At 31.9% G+C, this 16,314-nt stretch overlaps 9 protein-coding genes across 9 annotated transcripts; 3 read left to right on the top strand and 6 right to left on the bottom strand.

The window, feature by feature from the left end:
* Window positions 1–15: 15 nt before the first annotated feature.
* On the top strand, window positions 16–828 carry ufc1 (ubiquitin-like post-translational modifier; the record flags this gene model as incomplete). The annotated part of the gene is made up of 5 exons (XM_004355462.1): window positions 16–135; window positions 213–280; window positions 346–409; window positions 517–684; window positions 754–828. The coding sequence occupies 5 exons, from the start codon at window positions 16–18 to the stop codon at window positions 826–828; spliced, it is 495 nt and encodes a 164-aa protein (XP_004355515.1).
* A 194-nt stretch (window positions 829–1,022) lies between these two features.
* Window positions 1,023–1,750, bottom strand: tmem128 (putative transmembrane protein; the record flags this gene model as incomplete). Its single annotated transcript, XM_004355461.1, has 2 exons — window positions 1,023–1,275; window positions 1,371–1,750. 2 exons carry the CDS (start codon window positions 1,748–1,750, stop codon window positions 1,023–1,025), a joined length of 633 nt encoding a protein of 210 aa, XP_004355514.1.
* A 910-nt stretch (window positions 1,751–2,660) lies between these two features.
* Window positions 2,661–3,459, top strand: DFA_08010 (uncharacterized protein; the record flags this gene model as incomplete). The annotated part of the gene is made up of 3 exons (XM_004355460.1): window positions 2,661–2,870; window positions 3,016–3,242; window positions 3,339–3,459. The coding sequence occupies 3 exons, from the start codon at window positions 2,661–2,663 to the stop codon at window positions 3,457–3,459; spliced, it is 558 nt and encodes a 185-aa protein (XP_004355513.1).
* Window positions 3,460–3,640: 181 nt separating this feature from the next.
* On the bottom strand, window positions 3,641–4,055 carry DFA_08009 (uncharacterized protein; the record flags this gene model as incomplete). The annotated part of the gene is made up of 2 exons (XM_004355459.1): window positions 3,641–3,783; window positions 3,854–4,055. The coding sequence occupies 2 exons, from the start codon at window positions 4,053–4,055 to the stop codon at window positions 3,641–3,643; spliced, it is 345 nt and encodes a 114-aa protein (XP_004355512.1).
* A 402-nt stretch (window positions 4,056–4,457) lies between these two features.
* Window positions 4,458–5,593, bottom strand: DFA_08008 (uncharacterized protein; the record flags this gene model as incomplete). The annotated part of the gene is made up of 2 exons (XM_004355458.1): window positions 4,458–4,920; window positions 4,986–5,593. The coding sequence occupies 2 exons, from the start codon at window positions 5,591–5,593 to the stop codon at window positions 4,458–4,460; spliced, it is 1,071 nt and encodes a 356-aa protein (XP_004355511.1).
* A 469-nt stretch (window positions 5,594–6,062) lies between these two features.
* On the bottom strand, window positions 6,063–6,477 carry DFA_08007 (uncharacterized protein; the record flags this gene model as incomplete). The annotated part of the gene is made up of 2 exons (XM_004355457.1): window positions 6,063–6,205; window positions 6,276–6,477. 2 exons carry the CDS (start codon window positions 6,475–6,477, stop codon window positions 6,063–6,065), a joined length of 345 nt encoding a protein of 114 aa, XP_004355510.1.
* Window positions 6,478–6,969: 492 nt separating this feature from the next.
* On the bottom strand, window positions 6,970–10,355 carry ubpB (ubiquitin hydrolase B; the record flags this gene model as incomplete). Its single annotated transcript, XM_004355456.1, has 5 exons — window positions 6,970–7,458; window positions 7,549–7,802; window positions 7,875–8,185; window positions 8,272–8,375; window positions 8,454–10,355. 5 exons carry the CDS (start codon window positions 10,353–10,355, stop codon window positions 6,970–6,972), a joined length of 3,060 nt encoding a protein of 1,019 aa, XP_004355509.1.
* A 2,171-nt stretch (window positions 10,356–12,526) lies between these two features.
* On the top strand, window positions 12,527–14,699 carry DFA_08005 (uncharacterized protein; the record flags this gene model as incomplete). The annotated part of the gene is made up of 5 exons (XM_004355455.1): window positions 12,527–12,777; window positions 12,870–12,917; window positions 12,981–13,111; window positions 13,229–13,949; window positions 14,030–14,699. 5 exons carry the CDS (start codon window positions 12,527–12,529, stop codon window positions 14,697–14,699), a joined length of 1,821 nt encoding a protein of 606 aa, XP_004355508.1.
* A 317-nt stretch (window positions 14,700–15,016) lies between these two features.
* Window positions 15,017–16,288, bottom strand: DFA_08004 (uncharacterized protein; the record flags this gene model as incomplete). Its single annotated transcript, XM_004355454.1, has 3 exons — window positions 15,017–15,595; window positions 15,697–15,814; window positions 16,065–16,288. The coding sequence occupies 3 exons, from the start codon at window positions 16,286–16,288 to the stop codon at window positions 15,017–15,019; spliced, it is 921 nt and encodes a 306-aa protein (XP_004355507.1).
* Between the last annotated feature and the right edge of the window lie 26 nt (window positions 16,289–16,314).

Below are 16,314 nucleotides of genomic sequence, written 5' to 3'. Positions count from 1 at the left end.
ATAGAGAGAGAAAAGATGGATAGTGAAATAAAGAGAACAGTAGCAAAGATACCATTGTTATCGATTAAAGCTGGACCAAGAGATGGTGATAAATGGATTGAAAGATTGAAAGAGGAATATACAGCTCTCATCACTGTAAGTATTTAGAGATTGATCATTTGATTGATTGATTGATCACTCATACTCATCTATATCATCTATATCCTCTACAGTATTTAGAAAATAACAAACAAGCAGATAATGATTGGTTTACTATTGAATCGAATCCATTGGGTACAAGGTTTGTATATATATATATGATCACTACTATGTGATATTAATAATAATAACACTACTCTTTTTTAGATGGACAGGAAAATGTTGGTATATCTATGAATTTAGAAAATATGAATTCGACTTTGAATTTGATGTATGTTATAATTATCAAGTTCAACCAACCAATCACTATACCATCAATGGAAATATATAATATTAATCCTCATCTATGGATTCATTCATTCATTCATTTATGTTTAGACACCAATTACATATCCAGATACATCACCTGAAATTGCTATACCAGAATTAGAGAATAGAACTGAAAAGATGTATAGAGGTGGAAAGATTTGTTTGACTGTTCATTTTAAGCCGCTCTGGGCTAAAAATACTCCTCATTTTGGTATTGCCCATGCTTTAGCTTTAGGTGTATGTTAATGTTAAATACCCATCTTTCCTCTTTACTTATATATATATAATATAATTATTTGTTTTTAGCTTGCTCCATGGTTAGCTTCAGAAATACCAAATTTAGTTGATAACAAGATGATTAGACATAATGAAGATAAATAAATGGAATGAATATTTACAATATTTGGATAAACTAATAATAATATTATTATTATGGTTGTTGGTAAGAATGATTTATTATGTAAACTGACATAGTTGGATTATTAAATCATTATTCTACCAAAATATATATGTGGCAAAAGGAGAGGATATATTATAATATATGATCGATATATTGTTAAGTTGCGCTCTCTATCCTATACAAGATAAGATAATCCAATTAAAAATACAAAAAGAATTCCAGGTGTAAAGAATCCCCATTTGTTCCAACACCCAATGATAAATCCAAATGTAAATATGACCAAACAAATAGTAGCATATGGTACTGCCTTGGGATGTGACTTGTCCCAATTCTCTGGTTTGCCTCCACCCTTTTTAGAAATATAGGTAATATAAATGTAAATTGAAAAGAATGATAATAATGCCGCTATACTAATATAAAAGTATACTCTAAACAAAAAAAAAAAAAGAAAGAAAAAAAAAAGAGTGTAAGTGTAAATCATATATGATTCATATTCTTCATCTTTGTTTGAATTAGTTCATACCTATTGATTTCAGAACTATAAAGAATAACATTTATAAAATCAATGTAATGACCCAAGTATAAACTAGAACCAATCCAAAATAACATTTCCAATTTCTTTTTAAGATAGACTACCCATGGATGAGACTGTTCAATGTCCTCTACTTTTTTCTTGCTAGTATTATGTTCATTCATAAACTGTTGAACAAGTGCATCTAATCTTTCTGTATTTTCATTCTTTACTCTTCTTTTCATTGTAACTGGTGGTGTAGCATCAGCAGCAGTAGATGTATCTTGTTCATTGACACTATCAAAAGTACTAGTTGTATCTTCTTCTTGTTCCTCACCATCAACATCTAATATTTCTCTATCATTATTATTTCTTTTCTTAAATCTACTCATTCTCTATGTTACTTATACTATACTATTAGATAATATATATATTATCTAATTAATTAATTAATTTATCTCTTTTAGTTAGTTCTAAAAACTATAATGGGGGAATGTTCAAAAAAGGCAAAAGCAAACGTACATACACATTAGACTATGAAAATTAATTCATGGAGGTGGTGTGAAGATGTTACTTGTTTTATTTTTTATTGTTTTTTTATCAAGGTTAGATATTTATTAGTTCTGTGAGGAGGGTTTCACAACCACATTCATTCATTCATTCTTTCATTGCTATCATTCATTCAAGATTGAACAAACAGTTGTAAAAAGTAGTATTATAGTATTTAGCTAACCTCACACTTTAATTCAGTCTATCTACCTATCACTCACCCACTCAACAGTGAAACACGAACAGACACACACCGTTAGACAATCTTTTTTTCTTTTAAAGATGAATTAAAGCAGACATATTACCCACCAATTACCTCACACCAACAAACAAACAAACAAACAGTGTCTATCAATCAAACCGGTCTGTTTGTCTTGTCTGCTACACACGGTCGTGTTTGTTGCCAACACCCCTTCCCATTTCTTTTAAACTGAATTCATAAAAATAACCTCAAGAAAGAAGAAGAAAACTATTTATTTATTTATTAACGCACCGATTCATTTTCATCGTCATCATCATCAATCACATCACCCTTCTAGGTTTCAATTATTCTTTATTTATTTATTCCTAAATATTTATTTATTTATTCATTCATTCATCATTATTTATTATTTCATTGCATAGCAACAGTTAAAAAGTGTAGTAATACCACCACAACCCAACAACAAACAAAACAACTTGTACATATTTATTATTTATTTCAACGCAACGACGACAGTAACAACAAATTAACACATACATACAAACACAACAATGGTAGCAACACATTCATTTGAACCATACACATACGAATGTTCAGTCGAAATGTACTTGGACGTATATTGGAGTAGATTCCCACAACATCCTCTATTTCCATACATTCTAGACTCTGAAGTCATCGAAAAGAAACAAAACCCTGATGGCACTGAAACAGTATTTAGAAGAACAAAGTTGGATGTTGATGCTCCAGGCTGGTTAAAATCTGTAAGGAAACAAAGAAAGAGAGAGAGAAAGAGGAGAGGAAAGGAAAGGAGATGACCGTTCAAGATCACGTGTAGTTATGAAAAACATGTGACGTCAGATAATTAATATAATATCTTCCTTTTCTTTTTTTTTGTTTTTCACATAGTTATTTGGATTACAATATTCCTATTTTATTGAAGAAGCAACGATTGATAGAGCAAATAGAAAGGTTACGATTAAAACCATCAATGAAACATTAAACACCAAGGCAAAGATGGAGGATATCACAGTGTACACTGTACATCCAGAGAATCCAAATTGGTGTTGCTTTACACAAACTGGAAACGTAGAGTTGTTGGTTTCAGCGTTGGGTTTCCAAAAAAAGATTGAAAAGTATTGTTTGAATCTATATCTCAGTCGTTACAATGAATCTCGAGAATTGGATAAAAAATGATCGAAGAATACAGACTTAACATAATATTCCTGCAGGTTCAAATGTCCTGCTTCAGCATCAGCTGTATCATCTGCAGATGCATCAGCTGCAGACCAACCAAAAGAAGAAGAACCACAACAAATAGTTAATTTACCAAATGAACAATTAATGATTTAAAAATAGAGTAGTAATAATAAATTTAATAACAAACAAACAACACAAACAAAAATAGGTAGAGATACAAATTATTATTTATTTATTATATATTATTTATTTATTTATTTATTATAAAATCAAGAGGAGGATATATTATTAATGATTGAATGTACAGGTTATGGAATATATTATATCTATATATTTAGAAGAATTCTTCTTTGATAACCAAACCATCCTTCCATTCTTGAAGAGCCCATTGAGTCTTTTGAACCTTGTGACCACCATATGTAAAGTCCATATACATTTCATAGGCACTGTTGTTACCATCGACAAGAACCTTTAATACTATTATGAAAGAAGAATATTAGAATATTAAATCATTGTTTTTGTGATGAATATTTAATATTTAATGTACCTTTAGCTTCATGGATAGTTGCATTATTGACAAAACCTTCTTCAGCCTTTCTATTGGCATCCTTTCCAATACGATTGGTTGAATCACCCTTTTCAAACATCACAATGTCTGCATGATAATACTTTTCAAAGACTTCAAGAATCTTGTGTTCTTGAATACCCTTGATGATAGCTTCCAAGTTTGTTCTGATATTTGATGACATTTTTAATAGTTGTTATTGTTGTTGATTAAAATAATTATTTGTTGTTTGTTTAATTGTATTTGATTTGAATTTGATGATATTAAAATGATGAATTTTCATTGCTATATATATTGAATTGAAATTGATTCTGAGAATGAGTAGTCTTGGCTCGTATCGCTCATACGTGGACATCCAAAAAGTAACGTGCCTATTCTTGAAGCGCGGTTCCAGACGAAAATTCAGACACTAGGTTTTTTGAAAAATCTGTACCCCGATATCTTCTGAGCATTCCGGATTCAGGAATACAAAAAAAGGTAGATCTACCTCTTCTTACACAACTGTTTGTAGAGTTTTGGGTAATGATGATTAATTTATTGATGATCATAGATATATTTAATTTATTAAAATAATCTTGTTTTTTTTTTAATTGCTTTCAATCTTTGACATAATAATTAAATAATCTTTGACAAAAGCATCAACTTTGAAACCTGCAGATGCAGCCAAATCTCTGTATTCCTTTTCAGTACGTTGTCTACCATTACAACCATGCCACAAGTCAATATCCATCCAAGTTCTATAGGTATAAAAGTCTCTATCCTTTTCGAGGATCAAGTCAAAGATGTAGACCTTTCCATTTTTGTTGATTGATTTACCAATAGTTTCTAAAATTCTTTTTGAATCGTGAGCATCCCAATCATGAATGACTTTACACATTGTGTAACAATCGGCAACTGGAACCTCTTCAAAAAATGATCCAACCACCTCACTAAATCTTGTATCTACTTTTGATCGATCCAACTTTTTATTGTTATCAATCGTTTCTTGAACATCAAAATTAATTCCCTTTTCAATATTTTTATTTGCTTTTAATATTTCTTGTATCATTCTAAATAATATAATAAATAATTAATAAATAAATACTTATTTGTTTGTTTTGTTTTGATTACATACATTCCTTGAGAACCACCTAAATCAACGACAAGTTTAAACTTTGAAAAGTCAGCCATATCAAGGAAATATGGTAAGAGTGGAGTTGTTAATCCAGTCATTCCTCTTTCAAAGAGAGATAATTCCGTTGGATTATCCCATAGGTATTCCCATATAGTAGAATACCCCTTTCCAAGAGAACTGCGACATACACTTGCTTTTCCAGTTTTGAGTGTTTCTCCAATATCATTCCAACCATTGTACAAACAATCACCACCTTTGAATAGAATGGCATCCTTGGTGCAAGAGTCATTCAACATTCTCGACAAATCCGATTGAGAGAATATTCTAGATGACACACCATCTACTTGATCGTGGTGTTTGAATACTCCAATGGTAGAAAGTGCGCGCATTATCTTATGTAATGTTGTAGCATCGACATTCATCTTTTCAGCCAATTCATCAACAGTATGTGGTTTTTCATCTACCAACAATGCAGCAAGATTGAGTCTGGTCACCAATTCAAGACAACGTGCTCGATATGCTCCTTGAGTGATTTCAATCAACTCTATTTGTCTTTTGTAATAATCCTTATCTATTAATATTTGTTGTTGAGTTGAGTTATTATCCATTATTCTTTTTATTCTTCAAGAAAGTGAGACTACTAAATAAATGAATAAATAAATGAATAAATAATTGTATTCCAAATAGCAGTGTTTATTATATTGAATTGAATGGATATTTACTCATTTTATATGTGTCCGTCCAATATTAGTTAGTATCGTAAATCTTGTCATTTTTATCGATGTGTTGTTGGGGTGTGTTGATCTGTATTATGTGTCATTCTAATGTTAATTGTATGAATATGTTTTCATAATGTATTGCATAACGATCAACCATTATTATTTGGTAATAGATAAATTTGTACAAAGAAAAAGAGTCGATGATATTGTAATGTGTATGATCTAAATTGAAAAACTTGTAAGTTTTGAAAATTGGATGTAAAAATTATTATTTATTATATTATATTATATTATACAATCAAGGAGATATTATTAATGATTGGATGTACAGGTTTGTGGTGGAATATATTATATCTATTTAGAAGAATTCTTCCTTGATAACCAAACCATCCTTCCATTCTTGAAGAGCCCATTGAGTCTTTTGAACTTTGTGACCACCATATGTAAAGTCCATATACATTTCATAGGCACTGTTGTTACCATCGACAAGAACCTTTAATACTATTATGAAAGAAGAATATTAGAATATTGTTATAATGAATAGGATTGTTTTGTGAATAATTTAATATACCTTTAGCTACATGGATGGTTGCATTATTGACAAAACCTTCTTCAGCCTTTCTATTGGCATCCTTTCCGATACGATTGGTTGAATCCCCCTTTTCAAACATTACAATGTCTGCATGATAATACTTTTCAAAGACTTCAAGAATCTTGTGTTCTTGAATACCCTTGATAATAGCTTCCAAGTTTGTTCTGATATTTGATGACATTTTTAATAAAGCTTGTTGTCAAAATACTTATTATTTGTTGTTGTTTGTATATGATTTGAATTTGATGATATTAAAATGATGAATTTTCATTGTTATTTATATTGAATTGAAATTGATTCTGAGAATGAGTAGTCTTGGCTCGTATCGCTCATACATGGACATCCAAAATATAACGTGCTTATTCTTGAAGCACTGTTCCAGACGAAAATTCTTTCAGGTGGGTTTTTTGAATCCGACTGATTCTGAGCATTCCGGATTCAGGAATACAAAAAAAGGTAGATAAGTTAATTAGATCTGTCTTCTGACACAACTGTTTGTAGAGTTTTGGGTAATGATGATTAATTTATTGATTATTATAGGGGGAGGGTGTTTTGGAAAGATATTATTATTTTTGAATGAACAAGTAATGAATCTCTGATTGATTATTTGGTATATGATTATTATATTTGGTTGTTTTAGGTTATTTTAGTTATTTTTTGTTTTGTGTTTTGTTTAAGCTTGTTGGTAAAGTAATAAATAAGCTTCACGATTCAATACTTCTTGTTCGGTAATCTCAGAGACGAGTGCGTCATCGAATCTCATCCACTGAAGATTCGGTTGCAAGACATCGCAGGTATAGTGACCTTGTGATAAACCTTTTCCATGGTGACTGACAACAGAGAGGAGCGAGTATTTCTTGGCGCTGGCTGCGGCGAGGATGGTACTGGCAAATGTCTGTGGTTGTGATGGTGGTGGGGCGTGGGAGTTGTGGGATTTGAGAGTCAAGGTGGTTGGGAATGAGATGAATTTATCTAATTTTTGTGCCTCTGTGTCGTATGCAAATCGCTTGAAATGTACTATCAAGATCTTTGGCAGTACTTCAATCGACATACTCTTGCTCGCTGTCACTTCTACTCCTTTGGTTGAACATGTATATCCTTCCAATGTTTCTTCTTTCATAAATAATGATAATGCTTCTTCTAATGTATGAACTGATTCAGGCTAAAGAGAAAAAAGAAAAGAAAAAGAAAAAAAAAAGAGTTAATACATTGAAACTTTTGTTTCAAAATATATTTTTGTTTCTCGACATACTCTAACATCAAGATGTAAACAATAGAATGGTTGAAGAGTAACAGATTCTTTAGATTCTGATCTATTGACACTGCTTCTCATGGTACCAGAAAATATTTGTGAAATGGGAGAACCATTTAGATTGGTGGTATGGTCATTGACTGTTGAGGTTTTGTTTTTGGCACCAACAATTTCCCATCCATCATTATCTTTGGTGGTTGGCTCTAAAATTGGTTGAACCATTTGTTTTTCTTCTTTTGGTCCTTCAATTTCCTCTGCAAAAATTAAAAAAAAAGGAAAATTAATATCATTTACGTTATAATAGATTATCTATTTTTTTTTCATACTTAATAGGGAAACAAATTCTTCATGAATTAAATCTAAAAAATAGGTCAAGAATTCTTGAGCATCTTGTTGACAACTATTCAATGATTGTTGTTGAACGGCTTCATAAATGGTCAATTTTGTTCTCTTTTTGTTGGAAATGGGTACAGAGAATGGGATGATTGGAGAAGGAGATGGTGGTGCAATTTTCGAATTAAATGACTTTACGATATCACCAAAATATTTTGGATTAATTGGTTGAGGTGAACTAACATATTTACTTGTATTATTTGATACTTGTATTGTTGAAAAATAATCATCATGAAATTGTTTTCTAAAAGGGAAAAAAGAGGAAATATAAAAGTTTAGTAAAAAAAAACAATAGTAATAATTAACAATTGTTCTATTGTTGTTTCTTACAAATGATGTAAAGTTGGATATTTTGTTTGACTTGGACCTTCACTATCTGAAATTGATTTTAATAACTTTACAAATGGTTGACATCCAATTAATGATTGTAAGATCTATATAATAATAATAAACAAAAAGAGTTAACAACTATTAAAATATTAAACTTTACCAATATATTTTTTTATACATACGACATTCATAAAACAAGTATTTGAAGTATTTACCATACCCTTTGCTTGATAGGGTAAAGTTTTCATTTTGGAAATGTGTTCATCAAAACCTCTAATCCAAGATAACTTCTTTTGAATGGCGCTAGAGGCACCGTTTGTAGTGGATATAGGTGTTGGTGGTTTGGTTGCAGTGTTGGCAGTTGTGCTTGTACTATGGATTTGCATCAATAAATTGGCCAAATTGTTGGTCACTGGTGGTATTGGTGTGACTGTTGTATTGGTGGTAGTAGTAGTGGTGGAAAGTGGAGCTGTATTGTTTTGTACATGTGAATTAATAGGCGTACTAGTATTTGTAGTATTTGAAGAAGAAGAAGATGATGATACATTTCCATTTGTAGATTTTGGTGACAATGGTTGAATTGGTGCATTTGTATTTGGTGTTTGATTAACATTGGCTATCATTGATGCCATGGTTGTTGGTTCCAATATTGGATTATTATTGGTTATTGGAGCCAATACTTGTTGTTGTTGAGTTGTAGTAGTAGTAGTGGCTATAGTTGTTGCTGTTGTAGTAGTTGGTGATTTTGATTTATTCTTTTTCTTCTTTTTCTTTTTTGAAACAGAAGTTGTTGAAGTTGAAGAAGAAGAAGTAGAAGTAGAAGTAATAATTGGTGTTGGAGTAGAAGTTGAAGATATATTATTATCTTCATTCAAATTGGTCGATGGTTGTTGTTGTGATTGTTGATGTTGTATTTGATCATCATTATTATTATCATTATCTTGATGTAATAATAATGGTTGTAATTCCTCGGGGATATTATTTTGATCATCTTGATAGTGATAATGTTGTCGTTGTTCTTGATGATATTGTTCTTCTTCTAATTGTAGTTGTTGTTGATATTGTAGTTGTTCTTGTTGGTATTGTTGGTATTGTTCATCTTGGTATTGTTGTTGTTGCTGTTGTTCTTGGTTAAATATACGCATCAACGGGTCTTCTAAAGTGTCGATGGAAAGAAAAGAAAAGTCCTCGGGCAGTTGAAATGAAGGGGTCATCTCTAGTTGCTCCCATATTTCGGATGTAAATGATCCAAACTTGATACTTGAAATCGATTGTACAATTTCATTGGTTATATCTGATTGATTATTTCGAACTATTATATTTGATAATTTATCTCTTTGTGTATTATTATAGTTGTTAAAATATTGTTGTTGTTGTTTACTATTATTATTTTCAATTATATTATTCGTATTACTGCTGTCTTGTTCTTGTTGTTCTTGTTGTTGAGATGGGATTAAAGAATCTGATTGTTGATGATGATGATGATGATGATGATGATTGTTATGTGAAATATTTGAATGTGAATCGATAATATCAATGATGATATCTTGGGGTACATATGATGTTTGTTGTTGTTCTAATAATGGTTGTTGTTCTGATGGTTTACTTTCAGTCACTTGTTGTTGTTGTTGTTGATGTTCTATACTTGTATGATTTAAAATGGTTATTGTATCTAATTTATTATTCTGTACATTATTTTCTGATGATATATTGTTGTTGTTACTATTATATATGACATTATTAATACTATTATTGTTATTATTTATGTTGATGTTATTGTTGTTTATGTTACTAGTCTTATTATTATTCGTAATGTTTAATTGTCTTATATTTAATTTTGGTGTATGTGTTATAGCAGTAGTCGTAGTTGTTGTAGAAGTAGATGTATTATTGTTATTATTATTATTATTAGATGATGGCCTACTACCATTTATATATGTTTTATTATTGTTATTATTATTATTATTATTATTATTTTGATTATGATGATTGTTATTGTATTGTACTTTTGGAGTTCCTCCTTGTGGCTGTTGTGGATTAGTACTACTACTACTGCTAGCCTTTACTTTTTTCTTGTCCACCATGATTGTAGTTCTTCCTTTGGTGTTCAGTCGACTACTATAGTGATGATATGATGATTGTTATTCTTTTGATGATGTTGATGATGATGATGATGATGCTATTGCAATATAATATGAAATAAGAGTTTTATATACAAAAATAAAAGGGAAAAGAAGAAGAAGAAGAAGTAAGAGAAATATGTGTATACATGTAATCTACTGGTTTAGTAGTAGTTGTCGTAAGTCTATATCTGTGATATTTATATTATTATTATTATGAAGTTGTGTGTGTGTGTGTATATGCTTCTGCTGCTGCGTTTGTGTGAATAAATAGGTTGAGGTGAACTTTGAATCTTTTAAAGATAAAAAGTCAATGAATGTATAATTTGAAGTTGTTGTTTTGATGAATGAATGATGATCTTTTCAAAAAGTCTTCTTCTCTAATGAATGTGGTTGTGGTTGATTATGCCTGCTTGCTATGTTTGTTTGTTTGTTTGTTGTTATGAATATGTCTATCTATCTATAATTCTAACTATACAAAACGTATCTTTGTTGTTGATCATTGACATCAAACAAAAAAAAGTTTTTCAATATACATTCACAGTTTTAATCTTTTTTTTTTACAAACCAGAAAATAGTAGTCTTAGAAGTATTAATTAATTAATTGACTGATGAATTAGACAACCAATTACAAATAAAGTTTCAAAAAAATCATCATCATCATAATCACCATCAACCTGACCATCCATGGTTATGGTTTGCTATATACTCTTTAGATTTCAAATGAATAAATGGAGGGTATTAGTTGCAGACGATTGGTGAAAATAACAAACCATAAAGATGATCATCTCCCTCGACAAACTCTGGGGGTATCCTACACTTTCTATGATTTTCTATTCTATCTGGTTCAACCATCCCCTCACTCAATATTTGTATGGATTTAAGGGAATCCAACCATTTAAATAAATATTTTTTTTTTTGGGTATTAATATTAAATATATGTAATGTCTTTCAACTTGAGATATAACATAAATTTAATAACTTTTGTAGTATTATTATACTACAAATAAATAATAATAATAATAATGGAAAAAACAATAGAAATTAAAAGGGAATTAGTTGACAAAGATATATTGAAAGAGTCTGGAGTGCCAGGTAGAGGAAAACTACGTTGTATCAAAACTCTACCCAAAGAGATTGAACACCTTCTTACCCAGAAAGAGTTCTCGGTATATTGACGATATCGAAGAATCAGAATTAGCTTCACTTTCAAGTCCACCCTACTATGTAATATTTGTGATATTGATTTTTTTTGGCATTTATTCTAGTCATTGTTGGCTCGGCCTCCCAAAAATATTATATATGTATTGCTGCAAGCATCTTTATCTTTGTTTTGGTTCTAGTTTGGTGTCTCTATTCAAAGTATCGAACAAAAAGAGGAAGGGTATGAATGGACTACCTAATCATTATATATTATTTACATATAATCTGACAATTAATGAATGAAATCCCTTTCTTTCTTTCCTTCTTTATATAGATTGAATACATGGAAGAAAAGATAAAGGAAACCAAGAAAGTTTATCCCCGACATGGTATCAAGTTTCTCGTTTCCCTTGATGCAGAACAAAAATTTCAAGTATTTGTTCAATACAAAGATCGACCATTTCTAGAAATTGAAATAAAATAAACTATAATATTATAAATAACAGTCTCAATGTATAAAAGTATAATGACCTCTTTTGGGTCTGTAGCGACTCTTTTGTTGTAAAAAAAAAAAAAAAAAGGAATCGATACGCAATTCTCCCTCGAGTTTAGGGGCCATCGACGAATTCGGTGTGTCTCCCCCTGGTTGCACCACTTGCGCGTTCTTTTTCACCAAACGTTTGTTTGCTTTGCAGGTTTGGTTTAAAGAGAGATTTTATGATATAACCCCAAAGAGAGGCTCCTCTCTCTTTCCGACCATCATTGATCACTGTTGGTGTTCCCAACAACAACAATAAGTTGTAAAGTTAGCATTCTTTTCTCTTTCTCATCTTCGTATTTTATTCATTCACTCGTCGTTGGAATAAGGTTTCACTTACAGATCATCATCATCAATCTCTTCATATTTACCTATATACAGATAAAAACTATATGTAAAAGGATATATATATTTTTTTACGAGATCTATATTTATTTATTAAACAATAATAATAATGACAATTCAAGAATCAGAAGACATTATCAATAATGATGATGATGAAACGAGTCAATTTCAAGATTTACAAATCGTCGATGAAGATGGAATAGGAGGAGCATCGTATATTATTACTTCTGATCAACACGGTGATGACAGTGGTGATGAAAACGGTGTTTCTCCGAAATCATTAATCAAGAAGAAGAATCAAGAAATAGACAACGAAGAGGAACAAGAACAAGACAATGTTCCATTAAAAGAGGAAAAAAGGTTACACCACTTCCAAAGATGAAAATATTTGCTATATTTATCATTATGTTGTGTGATGCAATCAATGCTTTGGCCATTTTCCCATACATTAGTTCAATGGTAAAAGATTTTAATCTAACCTCTGAAGAGAAAACATTAGGGTATGAAAGAAAATTAAAAAGATTAAAGTAAATGTAAATTAGCTAACCTTATTTCTTTTTAAGATATTATATTGGATTTTTAGCATCAACATATTATGCATCACAATTATTTTCAAGTTTCTTTTGGGGATGGTTTTCAAATTATAAGGGACGTAGACCATCGGTATTGATTGGATTGTTGGGGTCGATGACATGTATGTTTTTCTTTGGCTTTTCAAAATACTATCCCATGGCACTGGCATTCCGTTTCTTGTCGGGATTGATCAATGGCAATGTGGCGGTATCCAAAACGATGCTTGGTGAGATTACAGATAGTACCAACCAAGCTCGTGCCTTTTCATTTATCGGATTGTCTTGGAGTATTGGAGGTATCGTCGCTCCTTTAATCGGTGGTCTCTTTTCAAATGTTTGTAAACAGTATCCTGGATTATTTGATCCTGATCAAGAAGAGAATATTATGTCTTCATCTGCTGACTCTGGTTCTAATCAAATTACATCATCATCATCGATTTTTTGCAAATTCCCATACATGTTACCAAATTTAATGTGTGTTACATTTTCAATTATTGGATTTGTATTGGCCTATTTTTACTTGGCCGAATCCAAGACGTTTACGATCAAGTATAGCAAGTCAAGTTTATCTCTGGCCAAAAAGTACAGACAAAAAGCTGGTGGCGGCACCAGCAGCACAAACACCTCGGGTGTTCTCGGACACATCAAGCAGCTCAGCAAGAGAGTGCGCACATTGTTCAGATCGACAATGGGCACTTTCAACTTGTTGGACACCAAAGAAAGAGGAGGAAATATCCAAGACGAAGATGGCGTTGACGACGACGCCGACTTGGAACGTGCCGACGATCTCCCACAACTCGGATCATCCATTGAAATGCAATCCGACGGTGAAGACGAAGATTTGTCTGAAAACCCACGTAGCGTATACGAACTCATCAAGGATAAACCAGTCATCTATTCATGTCTAGTTTATGCATTATTAGGTTTTATGTTTACTATTTTTGAAGAAGGTTTCCCTGTGTATGTAAAATTTAAAAAAAAAAATACAAAAAAAAAAAGAGAGCCGCAGAGATATTAATATTAATATTTTTTTCATTTAGATTTGCACCAATTACACGTACAATTAATCCAAATACAGGAGAACCTGAAGGTGGAGGATATGGATTTAGTAGTAGAGATATTGGTATTTTACAAAGTACAGCTGGTATATTTGCCTTTTTCATCCAGACGTTTGTCTTTCCACCGATTGCCAAGTGGCTCGGTCTGGTAAAGTCATTCCGTCTATCACTACTTATTGTCTTGCCAGCTTGGATCTTTTTACCAGAACTTTCAAGATTCACCATTGCCAAGGTTGGATCGACCGTTGCTCAACACCCAACCATCTTTTGGATCCTCCTCTTCCCAACCTATCTCATGCAATCGTTTGCATCAGAGATTAGTTTTATCACCATCATTGTTATGATTAGCAATTCAGCGTTACCCAAAGACATGGGTCTGTGTAATTCGATCGGTATGTTTTTGGTTTCCATTTCCAGAACATTTGGTCCGATTATTGGTTCGAGTTTGTTGGCCTACACGGTCAGTCACGATCTCTTTTACCCATTCGACTACCACTTTTTGTTTGTACTGCTTGCAGTGTTGGCAGTCATGCTGTTCATCGTCTCGTTTAAGCTTCCATTCAGTCTCAACTATCCAAAAGATATTGCCATTCAAATGGAAGAAATGGGTCCAAATGCCAAACCTCCTCCACTTTCTGCTCCAGTCCATTAAACTCTAAACTTAATTATAAAAAATTAATTTAAACCTCTTAATGCATTTACACATATATGCAATCCTATTTATATATTGTTGTTTGTTGAAAGAATTGGGTTATATATATATTATTATTATTTTGTACATACATGTTGGAATTATTGATTTGATCTTCTTTCAAACAACCTCTTTCAAGTTGATTATTTTTTAATTATAATTTTTTTTTGTTCAAATTTATTGAATATAAAGTTTAATTATTATATTATATGTTGTAGTATTAAAGATGATAGATGTATTGTTGCTTTTTAAGTATGTGAATAGTTAAACCTAAAAATCTAATGATTTGTATGGTTCATTTGAGATTGAAAAATTGTGCTCGTCGGTCTATAAACTGCGGTTGGTGGTTGAGAAATATGAGAGACAAGACCTCTGTGCGCAAAGGTTGGAGAGAGAAAGTTGGCGAGGTTGTCCCTGTGAATGATGAGAAGATGGTGACCAGGGGCTTCTTGGGAAAAATCCAAACTTAAATCTTGAGCATTGGGAACTACTCGATTGGTGACGATAACCATTATCTTGGAGTACACTTTTTGCACCACTGGAGTTCTTCTATTCTTGGGAAGGGGAGCAGGAGGGTTAACATTCTTGATGTCAGAGTACCACTTGAGAGCGAGTCGTAGCCATTCATTGTATGATGTCGATGTTATTGTTTCGAGATGCGAGTGTTTGACTTGTACATAAACAAGGTAGGTTACTTCTCCTTGTTGGGGTTGTTGCAACTTGATGGCAAATCGATAATCAAATGACTTGGTATTAGTACTGCATCGAAGAATAAACGGCAATGTTGTGATATCGACCGATCCTTTCCCAATATCAACCATGAGTGAAGAAATGTCTGAATGTACCTCATCTGCAATCTATAATAATAAATTAATGAAAAGTGATCTGTTTGGTTAGTCATATTTAAATAAATAGATTATTTTTTTTAACATTCTAGATTTTTGCTGGTATACATTACATCTTTGGGGTAGAATGAGAGAGGATCAGTTGGAAGAGTATCCAATCCAATAGCACCTCTAAAGATATTTTGAATGGTAATGGGTTTCTCTAAGAGTGCATTGGATTTGATAAGAACTCTTATAAAATAATAGAGCAGATCTCCAAGATCTTGCCAAAACCATCCTCTTTTTCCACTGGGGAGGAACAGCAAATGGGGAGGAAATAGTTTATTTGATAAACAGCTGTTGTACCATTTGAGAAGATAGAATGGTGTGTAGATGACAAAGGTGGTCTCTTCCGGTGTCGGATTTAAACAATCAACGACCATTTGGGAGTATATCTTGTAGAAGTACTGGGGTATTTGACATGGAGAGTGCACATAAATACTGCAAAGTAGTATCTTCTGGACGGAGATTACCTGTACACACGGTCTTGTAAGTTTGCTCTGCAAAAGATGTTGGATATGAACTTGTATTTTGCAAGAGCATGATCATGTCACGTGCAATATAACCAGTATCAGATAGCGATATTTTAAAGTGTGATGAATGTAGCAGCTCCAATCTATCTTGTTTCTCTTTGGGTGTCTCTCCAGTGGCAAAGTAAAAGTCCATTATTTCATCTATTGATACTAGTGGGT

Source organism: Cavenderia fasciculata (assembly GCF_000203815.1).
Source record: "Cavenderia fasciculata unplaced genomic scaffold Scf_ET2XIPL01COFD4-5, whole genome shotgun sequence".
NCBI classification, from domain to species: domain Eukaryota; phylum Evosea; class Eumycetozoa; order Acytosteliales; family Cavenderiaceae; genus Cavenderia; species Cavenderia fasciculata.
This window is presented reverse-complemented; position numbering and strand designations above follow the sequence as displayed.